This window comes from Cryptotermes secundus, unplaced genomic scaffold, assembly GCF_002891405.2.
Source record: "Cryptotermes secundus unplaced genomic scaffold, Csec_1.0 scaffold165, whole genome shotgun sequence".
In the NCBI taxonomy this organism is placed as follows: Eukaryota; Metazoa; Arthropoda; class Insecta; order Blattodea; family Kalotermitidae; genus Cryptotermes; species Cryptotermes secundus.
Window position 1 is genome coordinate 1,397,659 of NW_019737087.1, and position 22,621 is coordinate 1,420,279.

At 38.6% G+C, this 22,621-nt stretch overlaps 1 protein-coding gene across 1 annotated transcript in view; it reads left to right on the forward strand.

Moving 5' to 3' along the window:
• LOC111870051 (G-protein coupled receptor moody) overlaps window positions 1-15,133 on the forward strand; it is an 80,396-nt gene extending 65,263 nt beyond the window's left edge. Inside the window, exons 3-5 of the mRNA XM_033753661.1 lie at window positions 5,237-5,680; window positions 9,597-9,923; window positions 11,719-15,133. Coding sequence (XP_033609552.1) covers window positions 5,237-5,680; window positions 9,597-9,923; window positions 11,719-12,099 — 1,152 coding nt within the window. The 3' untranslated portion in view covers window positions 12,100-15,133. The remainder of the gene's footprint in view (window positions 1-5,236; window positions 5,681-9,596; window positions 9,924-11,718) is intronic.
• Window positions 15,134-22,621: the final 7,488 nt, after the last annotated feature.

Genomic DNA, 22,621 nt, shown 5'->3' on the forward strand with positions numbered 1-22,621 from the left:
TATATATATATATATATATATATATATATATATTGGTAGTTACTCTAATTTGTTATTTAATTAACTATTAGTAGATTCTTTTCTTATCCATTTCCTAATTACATAATCCATCAGCAGATGGATTCTACTAAACTTATGGAAAAATCATAATATGGGTAGGTTGTTAGCTGACACAGAGCTGGCCCTTCTCTTCAGTAACGATCTTAATATTTATATCTGCAAATCGCATTGAAAATCACCAAAATGTTGTTAGAATAACTGGCCTTGTCATTCGATTCCCAAACGTTCCAAACACGAAGCATAACGTGCATCTACTCCTTGACATCCCTGTTACGTAAATACTTACACGTAATGGGTCCTACATATGCATGGTTTGACTGACATGTTTCATCACAGAATGTCAGCAGCAGCAGGTACTGTACAGCACACAACTAAGCGCTCTCAATTGCTGCCGTCCGACTTCCGGTAAAGAAGAAATTAATAGTGACTGTAATAGTTGAAAAAATAAAACAAATGCATAGTTTAATCTAGTTACATAACTCAATTAAAATTTTAATCAGATTACAAATGATCTGGATTAAATAAATTGAACGAATAGCACATACATGTATAACCAATATATGGCCGTCTGATACAGACCGTTTGAAAAACTTAGCCTCTATAATTCAGACGCATGCAGGGATGCGCAAGGTGCTTTCGCGTCGATATCTGCTCCCTGTTTCCATGCTATGTAATGAATATGGATCTGGTCCCACTCTACAAAATACGGGACATATTTCCAAGTTATAAGCCTGCAATTCTCGTAGTTGAAGAAACCAGTTAATGTCAGATATTAGAAATACCGAATGTGTTTCACTACTGGCAGAATTAATAGGCAGAAACCTGAGTTATCAAAAGAATAAATCGGATTACAGTCTGTAGCCTGCTTCCTTTTTCATTTTCTTTTTATCAGCATCACCATCCTTACGTAATTTCGCTAGATTAAAATATGGGACGGAAGTTTATTAAATATTGATAAATCCTTCGGAAATGTGACAAAGGTTTAAAGATTTTGAAGTCATGGTAAAAGATATAAAACTTATTTATAATTATATTAAGAGTAACTTAAATTTGTGTAATGATTAGTACTATTAATGCAGAATATTTTCTGTTCTGTTTTCCAATATCTTGAAACTAAAATATGTAAAATTATCATTTTGCTTGCTTTCCGCTCGAGTAAATCTCCCTGCATTGATTGCGTCGAAGGATGTGTCGGTAATTTGGGAGGAATTTTAGGCTTAAGAAAAGAAAGACTCCATGCAGTGGAGGAGTGTACGTAAAGAGGAGCTACGCAACTCGTTTTCCACAGCAATATTAATAACTTAATGGGAGTAATAATGGAATAAATGATTACACATACTTTCAACTTGACGTATTGAGCCTATGCCATTTTTAATGGGACTATAACCCAGTTGTCGGGTTCCCTTTTTTAAATAAAAAATTGTAACCAGTAATCTAATGTAGAAACTTTACCTGGGGTCTTCCATTTCGCTACATTTCCTCGCGTCCTACATTTTTCACACTATTATATTTGTTTCCATTCCGTCCCGTTTTCATTTTTTGTTCAAATTCCATTTCCCTTACGCCTCATAACTTCCACCCAGGGAATTATTGCTTCTCCTAAGTTTGGATTCTCTTTCCTCTCCTATTCATCTTACCATCGAACAGATACGAAACTTTTTGCATTGTTCTCTATACATCACATTCTTTTAAATGTTTTTGTCGCTTTTCTTACTGTAGGGTTTTCAGAACTTGCTGATTCCCCTTCAGCTTAGTTCTTCAGTAATTTTATTCAAGTTGTGAAACTTATGATTAAAAAAAACACGTATTCTGCCGCCTAGACCATCCGCATTCTGTTTTGTTGGCAGGTTACTTTTAATCATATGGACATAAATTCTTTCCGAGGACGCCCTTTGTCACATCCTCTCTTATTATGATGTATTTCATTTCCTTTTGCAGCTCTCCCACCACTTTCATTGCTGCTTTCAAGAAAGAATTAAATGAACTTTTAGTTAAATCCATGCCTATTTCATTACAGAAAATTAAGTACTTCTCCCTATTAACTTCCAGCATTTGACTTATGTTTCCTTGAATAATATTTCCGCCTATTTAATCTCCTATGAATAATTGTTAAAAATTCACTGTTAAATCCCAAATTTCTGTCCCCTCCTAGTCATATATTGATTTACCATTTCCAGTTGTTTAAGATCTATTTTAATATTACCATTCGATCAACGCCTAGGTCTTCTAAGTGATCTCTATCCGTCAGTCTTTCCGGCTCAAATTTATCATGCGTTTCTCATCAATACCTTTCGTGTTATGTGCTTCATTCTCATGGATTTTATCAACCTACTAACATTTGATGAAGAATACAGGTCATGAATCTCCATATTATGCGCATTTCAAATGTTTCAGTCCTGTTTCTTTGTCTTTCTCTGCTTCGAAATCTTATCTGCAGCACCTTGTTCCAGTCGCCCTCAGTATGTGTTCTTCGCTAAGTATGAGGGACAATTTAATTGTCATTAATCATGAAGAGAGAGCAGCATCTAAAGAACTATGAAGGCAGTGTTACACTATAAATTTAAAGCATGTTGAATGAAGTGTAAACAGCATTGGTCTTTTAATGTACAGTGAAGAACCACGAAAAAATTGAGTTAGTACAGTCGGATCTTTCGATAAAATTTGAACCACTTGCCTCAAGAATATTCCAGAGATAAACAATTGTTCCGTCAAAGCTACGCTTATAATATCCAAAGTTTATTTCCATATTTGAGATTGGAAAATTAAGGAGCAGCTTCCGAAATCTTGCTTTGTTTTTTTTTTTTTAGGGAACATGACGCTAAAACGTTTGGTTCTGCGTTTCTTAATATCTGTCGGCCTAGAATTTGATCCGAGATCGATTGACACTACTTCTGCCTCACCTAAAAGGTCCATATGTGTCTTTAGTTTACTATTTCCGACGCGCAAGGTAAAGGTAACGTGATACAGTACTTACGTGACCTTTATTGACTTTGTGTTTCTGTTGAGTTTTATGAAGTTCATTGATTTGAAAGTTATTGGGGTGCAGGTACAAACACAGCTGTTTTTGCTTTAATAAATGTGCTCTGAAACGGTAGCCATTGTCATAAGGTCTTCGTACGGAACCGGCATTGCTCAACAAAATGACGTTTGCATTTCGGAACAAGAATGGGTTTCTCTTCTTGCGAACACGTTCTGTATGAACGTGTGGCTCGATTAGGATCCTGCGCAGTGGATAATAGAAATTTACCTTCGACGTGAAAGCGGCTAGGATGTGCAGTAGAATATTCGCCTCAGTATAACCAAGAAATGAAAAATTAGTAATGTTTACCTCCGCTCCTTGCCACTCCTTCGCGGCTTGGCGTCTTATGTCGTTTATAATATTATATCAACTTCATGCAGACGCTTGATATCGGAAGTTTTGATTTTGAATTTCAGCCATGTATATGTGTGTACATGTGTGCGTGTGCGTTAGTATGTGCGTGAGTGCGCTCGCGCGTGATATATACATTTTCTACAATTTGTGCCGTTTCCTGTTTATTCTCCATTCAATTCATTGTTTCCATTCTTGAGTATAAAGCCCATTGCTAGCAGAAGCGTTGTTGCTCATAGTATCCCTATTGTAGTCTGCAGCGAAAACCCATTTCAGGTAATTACATCAATATCTCTGTAGGTTTGAGCAACGAGGCAGTACTTCCATTTTGTATAAATTGCAATTGCCAAATGTCCTCATCAAAATTTATTGCTGACGGGAGCACATGCAAGATGGAAGGAAGAGAAGGGTTCAGATATGCACTACAGACCTTGGTATCTGTATACAGTAAAGATACAGCGCACCATTCTCCCTCTCACTGGCAAGACACTGATTTCTAGTCAGTGAGCATATCCTGCAGGACGCAGTGGGGCACTTCCACACGCTGGACATCCATTATACGGTCCCTTTGAGCACGTGGATTGACATACACGGGAAACTGCATCTGGCTTTTATACTGTGCAACTGCACAGTTTCCATGTATGTTAATTTCTACATGCTTGACATGACAATAAAAAGAGACACTGCGCATATGCATGGCGTCTGTGTGCCCTCTAGACACAGGGCCTTAAATGAATGAAAGTGAATTAAATGTACGTGGTCCTAGGAGCATAAAATAAATGCAGGTGGCCTATAGAGAGTTTAATCAAATAGTATTTTAATCATATTTTATCAGAAACTCAGAATATCTACTTAAATTTCAATTTATGTTCTTAAGTATATTAACCCTAAAGTATAATTAAAATAAGTTCAGTCGATATAGCGGCGGGTTACATGTTAGACGGCAGCGGTTCGATTCCCGGCGGGGAAAAGTGATTTTTCTCTTCTCCGTGTTCAGACCTGCTTTGAAGCCCGCTCAGTCTCGTGTCCAGAGGGTACATTGGGCCTTTTCCCTAGGTGTAAAGCGGCCGGGGCGTGAAGCTCCACTACTCCATCCAGTGCCGAAGTCAAAATGATGAATCTATACCTCCATTTCCCGATGTCTTCGTAGCGTGGTGCTTAATTACTTAAGCACGGGGACACCTTTGCCATTACCTTCACGTTAAACTTACACCTGTCAGCATTCATAATAGAAGAGCATCCTATCAGATTCAAATGAAATCTGTCAAAAAATACAGAAAATATAAGTTTACGTAAAAGTTCAATTAACCTTTTAATTGTAACTTGTACTCTTCTCCAAGTATAATTACAATGATCAAGTCAAGGAGGATGAGGTGGACAGGGCATGTAGTACGACCAGAGAGACGAATTCATATAGGATATTTGTGGGAAAGCCAAAAGGAAAGAGACCACTGGGAAGACCAACGCGTAGGTGGGTGGACAATTAAATTTGATCTTAGAGATATAGGATAAGATGGTATGGATTTGATTGGTCTGGCTCAGGATAGGGACCAGTGGATGGCTCTTGTGAACACGGTAATGAACCTTCGGGTTCCATAAAATGCTATGAAATTCTTGAGTAGCTGCAGAATTGGCTTCTCCTCAAGAAGGGCTCAACTCCATGAATAATTAAGCCTTTTAATTACATTCCTTAAAATCGCGTAATACGAGTGAAGGTTAGATGTGCTTCGTTAAGCAAACCAAGAAAACAGTCGCCATCACTGTGCAAATAATGCAGATATGACAATCGCCTCTGCCTCTTCGCAGATTCTCCCAGTGACCGCAAGTCTGCTGTCGCTCAGCGCTCTCTCAGTGGACCGGTATGCCTCCGTGAAGCAGCCTCGAGCCTTCTCCCAACTGCGTCCCCGAAGACACGCCATGATAATCACAATGGTTTTCGTGTGGGGCGGGGCGGCACTCACTTCGTCGCCTGTCGTCGTCGTCAACTTTGCTGGGACTGGGGGACAGTGCGAGGAGACGTGGGCCTCTCCGATATGGCGTACATCATTTAACGTCTGTCATCTCGGCCTCATGTACCTGGCGCCCTGCCTCACGGTTGCTGTCTGCCATTTCGCCGTCGGACACAAACTGTGCGAGGTGTCTCTCACAGCTGCAGCTGCTCGAGGTCAACTCCCGCTCCCAATGCCCATTCTCCGTCGCCCAAAACATGTCATTATAGTTGCATCACTAGCGAACGACGCTCCGTCCAAGGTAACGCATACATCTTGCAGCATAAATAATTTATGGTGGGTGATGAATTTTAGCTACTTAGGAAATTAGACTGAATATTGCCTCCACCTCACGCGGCAGCGTAGTTGTTTGAGGCACTATGCTACAAGCCGGAAGATCGCCGGTTCAAGTCCCGATGAGGTCATTGGATAAGTATAAGTGACCCATTTTTGTTCTTTTTCGTACGGATAATAAAGACGAAAGAGAACAAAAATGGGTCACTTATACAGGAAATAACATAAGAAAAATCACAAAACTATTCAAAAACACTAACATAAATATAGCCTTCAAAACAACTCGCACTATAGGTAAACTAACAAATGAAAAACGATAAATAAACCCATACGAACAAAGTGGGATATACAAAATAACATGCCAAAGCTGCCAGAAAGTATACATCGGCCAGACTGGTAGAAATATAACAAAAAGATACAAAGAACACATAAGAAACATAAGACTAAACAAAGACGCTTCAGCATTCGCCCAACACATACTAAATAAACAATATCAGTACGGGCCGATGACAGTAATCATGGAAATGATTTAAAAAGCCAAAAAAGGAGGTATCATGAATATAAAAGAGGACTTCCATATATATCGTTTTAATAAGTTCAATAAATTGATAGAAGAAGAAAAACACACAAAAGAAAGTAATAGCCAACGTAACATGTTCGACCTTATGATACATCAGAGCACGCCAACATCAACGTCACAGATACAGGAAGTATAAATTACACGGCACAGCAGACTCTAGAACAGTGTAAACAACACAGCAAGCCACGAATAAACATGGACAATACTAAGGTAGGACAAAATCCTTAATATATATATATATATATATATATATATATACATATACATTAGGGTCGCTGAAATTAATATTATACCCATAATACGAGTATATTTGCAAAATCTCCTTTCTCAAGATAGACAGGCGGCACAGGATCAGCTACCTCCAAGAAAGACAATATGAGAATTGACACGAGCCTGCATGGTTTATAAATTTTAATCTTAAACAACAAAGTTTTTAAGAAACTTTAAAAGTTTTAATACCAGAAAGGCTGCTGTGACTGTGAAAAGTTGAACATTGTGTACATTGTGTATTTCAGACATTATATGTGTATGTATATAATTTAACACCTATTGTAATAGTAATTTCCGGAAAAAGTATTGATGCCCTCTGAAGATGATCCGTAGGGATCGAAACATGTAAGGGTGATGAGTTTTCAAGTGATAAAACTTAAATAGTCACACTGGACGGTGTTATTTTTGTCCTTGTATATCTTTGCTTTCCGTGGAGCATAAGTGAAATTATGTGGAAAGAACTCGTTAATAAATATTAGACCTACTCATTGAATAAAATTTAGGCTTCTGTAGATGTGATTCAGTAGCCGTACCTAATATAGTATATACTCGTATTTAAAGAACTGTAATAGCTAATGTTTATGCCTCCGTGTGGAGTGAAATTGACTGTCTATTGTCTATTAGCCCTCTAAAAAATTCAGTGTGAAACAACTGAATATCGAGGTCAGAGAGGGATAGAAAATCACGAGCAGTGCATCACAAATTTACATTTACGCCACACAAAATGGCGTTCCCCTCTCTACATTGTGGTCAGACTACGTGCACACTCCTCTTCATTCCTATCTGAATGTTACTTTTACTATCTCCGAACTCATAAACTTCTTTTCTAAAAGCGTCGGTTGCATCTCTCGTAATCTGAAGGCAGCCGATTCTGCTGTCTTCACTGGTATTCTAGTTACATTTTTAGTCACCCAGAAAACGCCAGAATGGCGCTGCAGTGCACACATCCCTGTATCCCTATCATTCCTCTTTATTTTAATAATTAACGGCCAGATTACCAGTAACGATTCGTAAATTCTGCAGTTTCTGCGCTTTAATCGTGTAATGTTTTAGCTACTAAAATGCTGAATTTCTTTAAATAATTATCAAAATTCAGTTCATGACGCAGGAAACACAACGAGTCTCCGATACAAATACCGACCTTTTAATGCTGCTTAGAAACATACAAGTGCACTCTGTCTGCAGAATTCAGAACTTTTTCATGTTAAACAAAATGTTATGAGCCGGGAACACTCATTCTGTATGGAGACTGGCTTCGGGTTGGAGAGTCGAGTGGTCGGAGTTCAACTACCTGTAAGTGTAAGATTTTTCTCTCCTCCAAAGCTTCTAGACCGGTTCTGGGGCCCACACAGCCTTCTATCTAATGGTTATTGGAGACACTTTCTCCGGGGGTCAAGCGGCCGTGGAGTGAAGTTGATCACTCACCTCCAATTAGTGGTCAGGTCAAGAACACATGATCCATACCTCCACTCCCATCATACGTCTTAATTTCGTGGTGCTTAAACAGTTAAGCACAGGAACAACTTTACCTTTTGCCTTTAAATAAGGTGGCTTTCCGCGTACAGATTAATTAAGGAAACAAAAAAGAGCGTTCTCGGAAATAATTCTCCTGCCATATGTTGGCAGTTCCTTGAATTGTCAAAAGATGGCAGGAGACCTCATTTTCTCTCAGGAACGCCACGAAAACTTCAGTCAAGATAGCAGGTGTACCGGTCGAAATCCGAGAGGAGCGCTTCCCGAACACAAGTCTAGAGCGCTACCGCTGGGCTGTCCTGTTCGCTCCGACAAATTTCAGTGTAAACTTCCCGTACTAATTTAATCGAAATCCTTTACTAATTAGTTTGAGATATGAACCATAGATACGGACAGATATGATACCCCCACTATGCGTTTGTTTTACATGCTGAGGGCAATGAATGCATAAACAGGGATTAACTCCCGTGACAACCGCAGGCGCAGCAACAGCAACACGCATTGCGCTGCCCGTCGCTCTGAAAGCGAGTGGCTTCGTGTTTGTGACTCAGATACATGTAGCTCATCGATTCAGAAGGGACTAATGCGCTTAATCCGAGATGTCAGTGACGGCTGAATAATTACGACAGATTTTCCGTATTTTCATCTGCTGCAACACGAATTTACACTGCTGGACTCATTGCACACAGAAGAACTGTCTCGAAATTCAGATATTTTTATGACACGTTATTCATGTATCGAGCAGCTACAGCATAGTCTGCGTTAGCCAGTCATGAATATGACGATTCTCCGGTGTACTGCTTCAGAATAGGTCACAACCACATCCTTTCACATCATGAAATTATCATTCGTCACCACTTTCAAACCACAACCAAGCAAGCTGAGTGTAGCAATAAAGCTCATTATGTGTATTTGGCATATTTCCGGTTCGAATCTCTTCCAGGACACCGATTTCTGATTTCTTCGTGATATTCCTCAGTACCTCTAGTTGAAATCCGGAACAGTACCTTAAATTGGGCTACGATGCTTCCTTCCACATGCTTCCTTTAATCATTCGCCGATTATTATTATTATTATTATTATTATTATTATTATTATTATTATTATTATTATTATTATTATTATGGTCTTCGACGCAACAGCCCAGATAATTAGTTATCCCCTCGTTATTCACCGCATAAGCGGGAGATCAGTCTCAAAGTGGTCGAAGCGGAATTTTTTTTTTGTTTGTGAAAACAAAAGTGGTGCTGCTGGAATGTTAAGTAAATGTTTTTCATAAGATTGGCCGCCCTTCTTGAAGAGGAGGAAATAGTGGATACATATTTTGGGTAAGGAAAAGGATACTGTCCCGGGAAGCACAACAGCATTTAGCAATTTGCAAGTGGTCTCGAGTTTGACGGCTATGATATATACATTACTGTAGACATCCGAGGAGTTGTACGGCCTGTCTCGATATGATTTACACAGAATTCAAATAAATGATGCTAAGGCATGAATCTCCATGCACTACCAGTCAAGTCCTCTGAATGATGACAGTCTCTTCAATCGCTGTGTGTTACAGGTGGTCCCGTACCGCGGTGGAGACAATCAAGGTGATGAAGATTCTTCAGACAATGAAGGCCTGGCTTTTCAGATTCGCGCAGATCTGGACGACTTACGACCTAGACACTCGTCTCAGAAGAAACGCCGTCAGACCCTGGGATCTGAAAACGGTCCCTTAAAACTGAATAAATTACAACGAGCCACACGCTCTGAGCGCACCATTATTCGTGCCAACCGCCGACTTCGGCGTCCGCCGCCACCCTGCCCCCGACCGCCTCTCGTCAAGACAGCCAGCAGACAGTCCCTTCACAGCCGTCGTCACCTGGCCCACATGCTGGCCTTTCAGGTGCAGTTAGGGCGCCCAGGCAATTCTCCCTACCGCATAATGCATCTGCTTCTATATTTCTGTCCCTTAACCCTTTCCATGTCAGATCAGTACTGATACTTATAGCCTAGATTTATTTGCCGTTTGAGAGCAGAGAACAGTATTTCGTCAGAAATATCTCAGCAGGAAACAGCCGTTCTTTTTGCTATTTTCATTTGATAGAAGTTACGAACACATTTCACCAGTGAAATATCCCTGTAAAGCGTTTTCTTTTTAAACAATAATCAATATGGAAACGTTAATTTTTTTCATACTTTAATACGAATCTTTACACCGTGAAGTTTGTTTTTAGAGAATGTAAACTCACGGCCGAATCATACAGACACAGTTCGGAGTAAATATCCCTATCTGATTCTGTACATTGATTTCCAATGGTATAATCGTTATTTTTCAGAGCGAAAATACTGCCCCAATCAAAATTACAGGTTTTTGCACTTGTCATTATGACTACGAAATAAGAGTTATTTCATTCTACCTCCTTAGCCTTAGGCAACTTCTCCGACAGTTATGTTGGTCGTGTCAGTCGGGATGTTGTCTGCAGGCGAACTGCATGCAGGACAATCATTGCAATGGAACTAATTAAACGTATATTTAAGAACTAAAAATGGCATTTGTGAACAGATGTATATTGAAATATGAGCAGTAATTAATATTTTTATACTTTAATTGTATTCCAAAATGAAGGATAACTAGATGTGATTTTGCAATATTGCTATACTACGATAAAGCAACGGACTCTTCCAGGCCAACGTAAATCAATGTACTCAGGGTCAATTATATTATTAGCGGCTCTGACATTAGCTCAGAACAGACAGTGTCGACTGGCAGATTCATTATTGAATACTGAATTGGACAGTATAATTACCAAGGAAGCGATCTGGTCGAATTTGAGTTCCTCTTCTGATGTTTGCTTGGAAAGATTGAGTAAGATCACGAAAGCTTGAGCCAGGAAGTCAGGATATCCGGTGCCCCAGCAGATATTCGAGACGGTTCTTTCCAAATATTAATCAAAAACTTTACTTTTGGGCCCACTTTCTCAGTAACAATTGAAAAATTCTGAACGACAGAAATATAATAATACATCGACGTTATCGTGATGAATTTGAAATATTTAAATTAAGTAATATGGAAGGGGGCCTTCTTTAAGAGACGCCACATGTACGACCAAAGTTGGTATTACTGAAACAGTTTTCAGTTTCAAACACAGTAATATAAACTGTATTCTCGCAAAATATACGACCATGAAAATCGAAAGAGGAATGTTCCAATTCGAGACACGCACTACAGAGAGTTTCTGAGCAATGGGTCGTTAATCGGGGTTCCCGCGTTCTTTCAACTGAGGTTAATTTATTAACCAGTGATTCTCTGTGTACCACCTGGTTTAACATAACGAAACTCTGAATTCTGCCCACGTGGTGAATCTGTATTATAGATTCTTAATAGTAAGCAACGATTTTTTCCTTAAGAGAATTAACCGCTGGGATGTAATGTGTTTCCTGTGAGGTACGAACTAAATGTTTATGGACGTTACTTAGAAGAACTTCAGTCTCTGAGAGTTAAATGTTTTAAATTCGATTTATTCATATTGAATACTTGTCACTTTAGCAAATTAATCTAGAACAGACCTTGATATCTGAACTTAAACTGATTAATAATCTGTTTACTGTAATTGCATTTCCTCCACTCAAGCTGTGATGATCACATTACCGTGAAAGTCTTCACTAAAAACCCAATGCATCACTGGTTGTTTGCACAGGTGGCTGTTTTGGCGGTGTGCTGGCTACCTTACGTAGGGTGCGCCCTGTGCGTTGAGCTGTGTCCCCCCTCTGATGTGGTGACTGCGAACGCCGTGCTGCCATTCTGTCTGCTACTAGGTCACGCACACTCTGCCATCAACCCTGCGCTGTACTGGCTCCTAAACAGACAATCGCTCCAGTTACCCGGCTGTACCGGCTCCCAGCACCGCCTGCTTTCTGGAAAGCTACGCCTGTTTCGTCTTCCCGATCTCCACCGCAATGCCGCCGCAGCTGCCCCTTCGTCAACCAATGAGGCTGCCCTCGGCCCGTTCCACCCTCGATACGTCAACTTGAGGAAACCGCAACCCCAAAGGTTCCCCACCTCACACTTCCTTCAGTAGTGATATATGGCTCTTTCGGTTTCTCCTGAAATGTAATACTAGTCTGGCTTAATCCTTTGGGAAAGAAAGGTTTACAGCAGCCAGAAGTATTCTGCTGACTTCAGTTACTTCATAGAGTCTTATTAACTTACGTCGGGTTTATCAAGAAACCCTCCCCCATACCTTATAATTTAACATGTAAAATTTAGCCTACGGAAAATGCAATATTACACAATAGTCTTAACGCCATACTATAGGCCTACTACTTTTTAAATCTGTATTTTGTTAAACTTGGCCCTCCTAAATACAAATAAACAAGAATGCGTTATATTCGTGAGGAATGTATTAAAGTGCTGTACAATATTTTTCATCTTCAGGTTGTTCAAATTTTTCTGCCGAAAGGAGCACTGGAATAAGACATGAACACTCGATCAGTCCGGGATTAGATGGCGAAGTGTACGGCGCGAAATGGAGTAACTGACCTCCTGCCGCACACAGCTCTGCGTTGAGAGTCTGAAATTGTTAAGACTTGTCTTGAAACCAGTTATTCTGTCCATCTGTCCGTTTTTTCCCGTTACTTCACTGGTCAGCCTCATGAACCAACGTTTTCTACATTCATATATTAAATGCACATATTCATGAGGCGATATTTATATTAAATAATATATGTTTATATTTATCATTTATATATATCTCAGTTTAAAATATTCTGCAACTTACAGTAATTAAACAAAGACAAGAGAACAATTTTTTCAAGGGGTACACTGTACCTTATACAGGAGCATATTCTGACGTCGAAACATTTCTAAACCGCAGAAACTGGCATTCTGTTATTAAAATCAGATCCCTTTGGAAATAGATATTTTAGTTGTATTGCGTTGCAGGATTTTGCAGAAACATAATATCATATTTTGAATTTTAACAATTAAATCGAAGGAATTCACAAAGTACAAATATTACCGTGTTAGTTTAGAGACTGACTGCCTTATATTACATTTGAGAATGTCATTTAACGACTGAAACTCAAAAGCGTTATGCACGTATATGAGTGGGACAGAATGTAAAGAGTTTCTTAGCAATAAATAAAACGTAACGTAGTGTAAACAGGACGTAAACTTGCACAAAAATCCGTTGGTAATTCTATTTATGCATTCACTTATTCTCTCCTTAGTTTGCACTTACTGTAGTAGAATTATTTTCTATTTAGGTATGCAGTTAAATCGCCAGGTGTAGAGTATGTCATATTTATACTGAGCTCCACACATTCTTCAGACGAAATTGTTGAGAAGTGATTGTTGTCCGACTAATCCAAATGAAATGATCGCCTGGTGGTTACAACATAATTTTATATGGACCGAAAAATATTTGATTTAGAGCCATTATACAAGACAAAATTTAAAGAGTTCTGAACTGTTTTTGTGTACGAAGTGAATTTAAATAATAGTAATCATCATCATCATCGGTAAAATAGTCCCTTTTCAGCCATAGTCTTCCTTCAAAATTTCTTCCAAACTGCATCTGGTTTTCACTATTTTGGATTTCGCAACAATAATTCTTTTACAGAGAAGGGCATTAATCTTATGTCCAACCCGCAACCTTGAGAACCACGTCTCTACATTTATGTCCCCCAGTGACATGATGGGCCAGTTATATCCCCAGGCAGAGGATTCCCTTTTCGTCGTATTCTATGACTCCCAGGGCTACGGTGGAGGTATTCTAACAAACCTCCACACAGAGTATAAAGTCAAATACGTATATTAAATTTAGTATACCTTAGTATATATACTGTACATACATATTTGTCTTCTACTTTGGTGAACTTTAAATTTTGAAAAATATTTGGCTATTTGATTATCTCATTGTAATGACTTACCTGAGCGGAGAAAATAAAGCGGGTATCTTACCCACCACGAATTTCAAGGTTTCTGGGACTGTAACACGTCATCACCTGTTGGCTGAGACAGAGGTAATCTCTGAAACGTTTAACTCTGAGTCTGGGCAGATTTTGTCGAGTTTATTCGCAGTGAAAGTTCCACATACCACCCACCATCTTGCAATATCTTTAAAGTGAAATACCTATGCGCTTTTACATGGCATGCACGAAGCGGACTGGTAACGGATAAATTAATTCTGTCTTTAAACGGTAAAAGATTCAACATAAACTGATCCAAAGTGAGTAAGAAAACAGCAGCGGTATTGAGCCGAAGTGTACTGACAATACCAGCTGGGGCGCGGGTTGAGAGATACAGTACTTCAAGGGACGAGATTAATAGTAGCGTTCTGTCGATAGATCGATTCATTGATTGTTGCCGTATTTAACAAAACAGTATTTTATTAGCATTGAATGAGATATAAAGATAATCACTAATGATATTTAAAAGTAGAAATCGTTATGAAACGACCAAGTTCCGAATGACCATAGGGAATTTTAAGAACTGTCTCCCACATTCGCCCATAGAATCTGCGAAGACCTTTCGTCAGTAGTTTCTAATCCGAACGAAATACAAGTTTGACACTTCCGGAAAAATGTCTAAAGGACACTCCCCTGCTCGTCACTACAGTTCGATTACTGATCGTGAGGAATTAATGGGTTCTTTGGAAGAAATTCTTAAAATATGTAGGTTATATATAACCCTCTCCGTTTCCTCATAAGCTTCATCCCACCGAATTAACAGATTATTATGCGTTTCGTTATAATAATTTCCTTTCTTAAACTAAAGTCCAACTTGTGTCAGATTTTCCAGAAACTGTTTAGCATGCAAGAGAGGTGGAATAGTTACATAAAGCGTAGGCATATATCTAATTAAAATATACATGTAAGATCTAAAACTTTGTGACGATGTTACATCGGTACAAATGTTATGTTTTTGGACATTATCCATCATCTTGTATCATCTAAAAACCGTCCTGTTTATTTTTCAAAACGCAACGTTTCGGAGACTGGATTGTGTCTCCGTCTGTAGGTAAACCCTGGGCCCAGCTCAGTACGTTTAACCTGAAGACGGAGACACAATCCAGTCTCCGAAACGCTGTGTTTTGAAAAATAAACAGGACGGTTTTTAGATGATACAAGATGATGGATGATAATGCCCAAGAACATAACATTTGTTAAATATACATATTTTGTCTCGATATTTATTGGATATTGTGTGTATATATATATATGCATACTGTGTAGTCAGCAATATATATAAAGAAATAGAAGAAAAATATTATTTATGTCTCTGTTAAGTGTGATATCTGTTCTATTTATTAGTTTTATAAACACCATAATTCTCTGTTCTGTTCAGTATTTGTCCTACTGGTTATATCTTGATTTATTTGGCGACCTTTTCCCATCTTCGTGGGTTATGTTATGTGTAACCGAGTGGGAGAATGCTTATAGGCGATATATTGGAAAGGATTTTGGAGAATTGTCCATGATATATTTTAATGCCGGTTATTTAGCATAATTTGCTTGGAAGGGCTGATGTAAAATACTAGAAATTTCTCATGATAGCCGACAATGAATCCTGGGATCTCTGATGTTCAGCATAGAAGTTAACTTTATATTCAAATATGCAGAATGTTCCAGAAATTTGTCATAATATCAGGACGCAATACCTGAAGTAATTAAAAAAAGTAAAGCTATCCCTGTACCAGGCCGTGAAGGCCCATAGGGTTGTGAGACGTTAAAGGTCCCACACTATCTAGACAATCGGCTCAAAGATGGCGGTAAAGTTGTCAGCCTTACGCGCCGGCCGCGTTTACTCCCCAGGAAAATTATTGAATTAATTCCTCGTACTCATTTCTGTTAGAGGCTGAGTCGACCCCAGGGCTTAGTACGGCTGAAAGTAATTACGAATGTAAAATACGTCAATACGGTAAGATTCTGAACGACTTAGATCTATGGGTAAGGAAAATTACGATGTTTTGAATAAGACAAACAAGTTTATTGTAACAAGAAATGTTATTTAATGGTCGTATATGTTGCCCTTCTTGACTTCATAAACAATATTTTTAATATTCACCCGCAAATGGAAGTGAAAGAGGTTAAGGTCTGATGATGTCCGTGAATAACTCTGCGGTCCTCCAAGGACAACTCATCGATCAGAAAAATTATGGTTAAGGCACTACATCCCATGAAGCTAAGGCGGACATTTTGAACATTTGCTGCCATACAGCCATTTAGGGTCATTAGTTGTTACAAGAGATCAGTTGCGCGTATTCAAGTAATCTCTAGTTCTAAGGACTGATTTTTTAAAATAATATATTTAAAGATACTGTTTATACATCAGAGGAAATATATTATTTTTCTTCTACAAAAAATAATCGGTTAATATTATTTAGGGGAAAAAACGCTCTCTCTTTTGAAAACCATATGAAACCTAGTACATTGAATTAGGTTCTACATAGTGTATGTATAATGTATAACACACCAGTGGAGCCATTCGATTTGCATGTAAATTAACGCTAAATGAATGATATGTTAATTGTGTTTTGTTGAAAAAGAGTGCAATATATATTACATATAGTGCATACAGAGTCACTGATCCCTGTCCCTAACCTAACTCCACAATCCTTCAGAATGTTACGTTTAAATTATATTTTCCACCCAGAATGGCCTCATGAATAATCTCCCGAAATTATGAAATAAAAACGTGAAACACTATAAGCAATTTATTTTCTTCATATTATGGATGTAATAGCCGGTCACAGTAGCCGTGCAGTCTAAGGTATGAACTGTCTTCGCTCACTCGGACGCTGGGATCGTGGGTTCGAATCACACTTATGTCATGGATGTTTTGTGTGTGTATGTATCTATTCTATTTTCGTGTTGTCGTGTGTTTAGGTAGCGGCCTTGCGACAGGCTGATCACTCGTCCAAGGAGTCCTACCGTCTGTGTAAAATGATTACGGAACTGAATAAAAGGCTTCGCCCTGAATGGGCTGGAAGAGCCATCGGGTAAAAGAGAATTGACGTAATCTTCAAGTGCATTTGGAACTGCCCTAATATTAAGATATGTGTATAACTAAACATTTACTCTGTGGGACACTGATGAGGAGTAGGCCTGTTGTAGGTGAAGAGAAGACGGGGTTATATGTGTATATTATTCACTGTAAATGTGACCGTGTTGCATCGGCGATATAGGTAGACATTTGGAAGTAAGCATTAAAGGTCACATAAAAGAACGTGACCCAATGGCTGTTTGAAAAATCAAAATTAGCCCAGCATACGGATGAAGAGAACTACGCGACATGTTGGAAAAAGTTATGGTTGTACAGTTTTGAACCTGACAACATCTAAAGCATATACAAGGTACCAATCCGCACTTCTCCAGTAACTCTTCTGATTAGTCATGCAAGCTTGGATATCTCTCCCATTTTGACTCCGTTCATTAAAGAAAACTACAACCCCTCCCATTTTAAGACTCTACGTGGCTATGCGTCTGTTTATACATCTCGTTTAATTTTCTATTTTTCGGAAATAGCGGCTCCGGTCGTGGGGATTCGTTGCGCTGACCACGCGACACCCTCTATCTGCAAAAGTTGGCACTAAACTTCGCCGACAAGCCTCGGTCCCTCGGTCGATATAGTTCGCTTGCGGACTAAAATAACGGAGTTTTGTATACAGGTATGTTGTTCTTGTATCAAAGAAAGTAAACAGCTATTCTCAGAACTCCTCGTTTCACCCGGTTCAATGGATCAAGCTTCAGCTTTAAGTTGGACTGTGGTTTCGAGACTCTGGCCGGAACAATGCGCAAGGCCATAGGTAAGGTCTCATGTATGGAGGTGAATATGTCCTTTCATCGTCACTACCATAGGTGGTTTCGCTCTTGCTCGGTTTCCAGAGGAAGGTAGTAAATTTATCGATTGAGCCCAAGAGCGTATGCGTTTTACCTGAAGATGGAAATAAGAGTCCAGTCTCCGAAACGTCTTTAAAAAAAATCAATGATGCATAATTTCCAGAACAATTATCAATTTAAATTGATAGACCCTAGTAGTGACTCCCAGGAAACGCACTTACGCTCCCCCTATTTTTTTTAAATTAATTTTGTTTCAAAATCAGATTCCTCTGGCATAATTCAGAGTTGTTCCTGATGTGATATGATGTAGGCAAAATCTTATATCAATTGATATTTGTGTGCCAAAACTAATTTCAATTACATCATTTATTTTCTAGTGGGGGCACGCGGTAGCGTAGTTGGTTGAGGCACTATGCTACAAGCCTTAAGATCGCTGGTTCAAGTCCCGATGAGGTAATTGGATATTTTTTTATTTACCTATTTCCTCCAGCCGCACTATGGCCCTGGGGTTCACTCAGCCTCTAATAGAAATGAGTACCAGGAATTAATTAAATAATTTTCCTGGGGAGTAAAGCGTGGCCGGCGCGTAAGGCTGACAACCTTACCGCCATCTCTGAGCCGATTGTCTAGATAGTGTGGGACCCTCAACGTCTCACAACCCTATGGGCCTTCACGGCCTGGTAGAGGGATAGCTTTACTTACTTACTCATGGAGCTGAGCCCTTCTGGAGGAGCCGCCAATTCTGCAGCTACTCAATTTTAGCTTTACTTTACTTTTTTTTTTACTTTTTTATTTCCTAGTATAATTATCCATGTAATATAAATCTGTATGAGGTGTAAATAAACTTCACGTGCAAAGAAAGGTCTGTGTATACTGAAACACGTTTTCATGTGATTCTGTTTGATGCTTCTGAGGATAATGGTTGCTACTCTTAATGTTTCTGCAGTTCAAATAAAACATCCGATTCTTTTAATTGCAAGGGAGGGTTTCGAATTTGAGATACACGAAAGATAGGATGTAAGATCCCTTCTTAAACAAGGCAACACATACAGCCCAAGGATTGTCTCCTTTTCGGAACGACAATGGCGCATATGAATTTCCTCACAAGGGGCAATGATGCAACAACCAGCTATACGACATTGTCTATAAATAAGAATACTCCATTGGAATGTATCCTAATTAGGATACACGCTCTGTAGAAGGAAACGGGAAGTAGATTACTTGTCATGAATTGCTGAAGGAAATCCCAGTTTCATAGATTTCAATATGAAAGAGAGTGTAATGTTTTGAGATACTTTAATTTCTGCTGATATTTCATGATAGAGCATCATCATCCTATTTTGCGAACATTCGATCATCGGACAATTAGAGCATAATGCGATTAATGTATTTCAAGCATTAATCCCAGTAAGAAGTAACGCCTAATTTTTTGGTTGTGATTGTCCGTCAGTGAATATGTCTTCCTCTCTATCTGCCTGTGACCTGGTATCAGAGCATAAACCGTTCAACTGATTGTTTATTTTAAATTCAATATGAGAGAACCTCGTCGCATGTTGTTTTGCATTTCCAACTTTCGGCCTCATTGATCATAGTTTAGATAGGATCATAAGAAGATTTTTCGTTGCAGTCCTTAAAAAAATACATTGTACGTGTATATTATATACATTATACATTTTGTTGAAATACCATATGAGAGACTTCGACTAAACGTTGTTGAATAATTTCGATTTTCAGCAATTTTAACATTTTGTTAATTCGATACAGAGGCTTCTAACAATTTTAGGAAAGACAGTTCCGTTTCTCAGTTATAACTGAGAAAGCATAACAAAACTTATTTTACATACGGTCATGAATTGTCTTCTACGTGTATTCTGTGTTTATCGAATGTATGTATTAGGAACACTGACAAATACAAATTATGTTCGTGATAGAGTCAAAATAATAAACTGCCGAAAGTTACAATACTTTTTCAGTTAAAATTATGATCCTCTCATTTCATTTCCAAAACGCTGAAGACTGAGATATACCCACACAAACACCTTTATCTATTTAGTATGGATGTGGCACCTGATGTCTTTCCTTCTTCTCTCCATTTCAAGGATTAGGCTGATGACCTGTTCTGGCTTGTGTGATTTCCATCTTCTATTTAGTCTACCAAGTTTCCTTCTTCTGTTGGGCTCAAACCAAATAGCTCGCTTCAGCACTCGTCCTTCTTCCATCCCTTCTACATGTTCAAACCAATCTTGTCTGTATCTTCATATTTCGCCATGAATTGAAAAATTTTCTTTACATCTACGTTCCTAGTTTTATCCAGATTCGTACATCGCATTTCAGATTTAAGTATAGCCTTTATGCTGTGTGTAAGTCCCTTTCCTTGAGGGAAAATTACGAATATTTTAAAATAAAATTCTCAGGATATAACTGGACCTACGGTGGAGAATGTACTAAACGGGAAGCAGTAATAATTGTAGCTTATACTTCACTGAGTAATGTTAAGAGAGTGAAATGTACGAGGCTACGGTGGGCCGGAAATATGTCCAGAATGGTAGAAAGAATGATATTCCGAGAATTCTAGTAGCCAGCCTTTGGAAGCCTTTTCAAAAACTTGCATTTAGAAGACAGAGGAACTTCAGAAGGTTATAATGATGTGAGGTTAAGGACCGTAACGAGTGTCAGGCATTGACATGATCGGTACCGAACCTTCAAGGTTTTCTTCCAGAGAAGAACTGCACACTTGTATGCCCCAATTTAGGCAATAGTTACGTCCGTTGGAAATGCTGTATAACGGAGAAATCAAAACCTGTTTTCTCCGTTGACTCAAAGATAAGAATGAGGTTCCAGCTCTTCAGTGGATATTACATAAACGTAAGCTTCGTGACTGTGGCGTATTTTGATTTAAAATTTATTTGAGATTTTAGTAACATAGAAATGGTACTTAAAAACATGTAAATACGAGTATAGCACTAAATAATGAATTTTCTTTAAAACATCCTTAAATTTGTATTAAATTCTAAGCATGAGAATTGCTTTATAGGTTTAGATTAATGAGGCTGGAAGTGCATGAGGAATAGCCGGAAGAAGTGGGGGAAGTAGCCGGCTATCAGCAGACATCTGGCCAATGACTGTAATTTCAGATGCTGGACGTCTAATTTAGTAATTTCATTTTTATGAGTTTTTCACTACATTCGTAGCGTATATGAAAAGACACTGAGCGCATAGAGAGAGAATAAATCCCGCAAACCGAAGACGTATATTCGGGTAAACTTGTGTTGTTATGTCATGACATATATTTGAAATTTGGTTCCGAAAATATGGGAAACCATACAACAGCATTCTTAGGTAAATATTTGGGTTTCTTCGTGCTTCCAATGTGACAAACTACATTCCGCAAGAGCGTTTTTTCTTCTTATTGCTGGGGTATTTTGGAGTACTGTCGGTATAAAGACTATTCTGGGTTGAATAGTAGGAAGGTTGATGAATGATACACAATAAATGATCTGGAAGGAAGTGACTGAGAAGCACTACAGAAAGTCTCACTTAAATGTCTCAGCGAAGATACGAATCGAAATCCTCTCGGACTGATATACAGCGTTAGCGCTACGCCACCTGCTCGTTTTTTTTTGTTCTCATATGAGTGCTTTGCAAATGCAATACATAACTAAATTTTCACTTTCGATCACCTATACCACAGTAGGCGAATCAATAATTGTCTCTCAGTCCAGTTCTTACTTCGATATACATGTTGTAGTTATATGCGTTGTCACGGTCTCTTCGCTCGCGGATTTCTTATTTTTCCTTCTACCCTGAAGAGGGAGGCGATACGTTCCTCCGAAACGTTGATTAACACCACATCTACATGGTGCCACATCCCAGAAGACTGCTTTCTTCATGTTTTAAATGTATTAGACTATTTATCGTTACCACTGTGTTGTTATGTAAGAATTATTTTATAGTTGTTAGATTATGTATTCTGAAAATGTTGGTGTTTATGTATAGGTTGAACCTCTTGCTATAGGAGTAATTTAATTGTGCATTCAGGTAATGGCTTTATATACGTGTACATGGACTGTCCATGCCAATAATGCAATTACCTCACGTCACAATTAATTGATCATGATAACAGAGTTCCTTCTAAGCTGTATGTTTTGTGTCATCAGCTTACACACCTTCACTGAATTAGCAAAGTTTAAGATACAGCCCTACACCAGTAGTGTGAAGGGAACTACTCAGAAATGTATGGAAAATAAGTTTGTATACACATTAAACTTCGTCTCACGTTCTTTCTGTAAGCGATAGTGAGTGAAAGCGAGAGCATAAGAGAATCTCGTATCAACACGATAATATCGGAACATTTAGGCTCAGTAAACGTATATGTGTAATTTTGATTTCTTTGCAGTGCATTTCAGTGAAGGCGTGGTTGTAATGTTTTATCGTTCGTATCTTTGTATTGGAGCGCCTGTATTTTCTATTACAACTTGTATATAACTATAAAGCCGACACCTTTCAGGAATATGTTAGTGCATCTGAAAAATAAACATGAATATATTCGTATCGACAAGTTCTTCTTGATCTCTCAGTAGCTTAGCCACCGCCTTCTGACTTCTGTATGGACTGTTCCAGGGGCCTCAGTACCACTTACAGTGTAAACATGCGGACAGCATTTGAGAAGATCGATCATAACAGTTGATCGATAGTTGTGTTTGAAATGGACGAAGTCTAGAAAGAATAAAGAGATAATTACATCACAGACTGATGCAG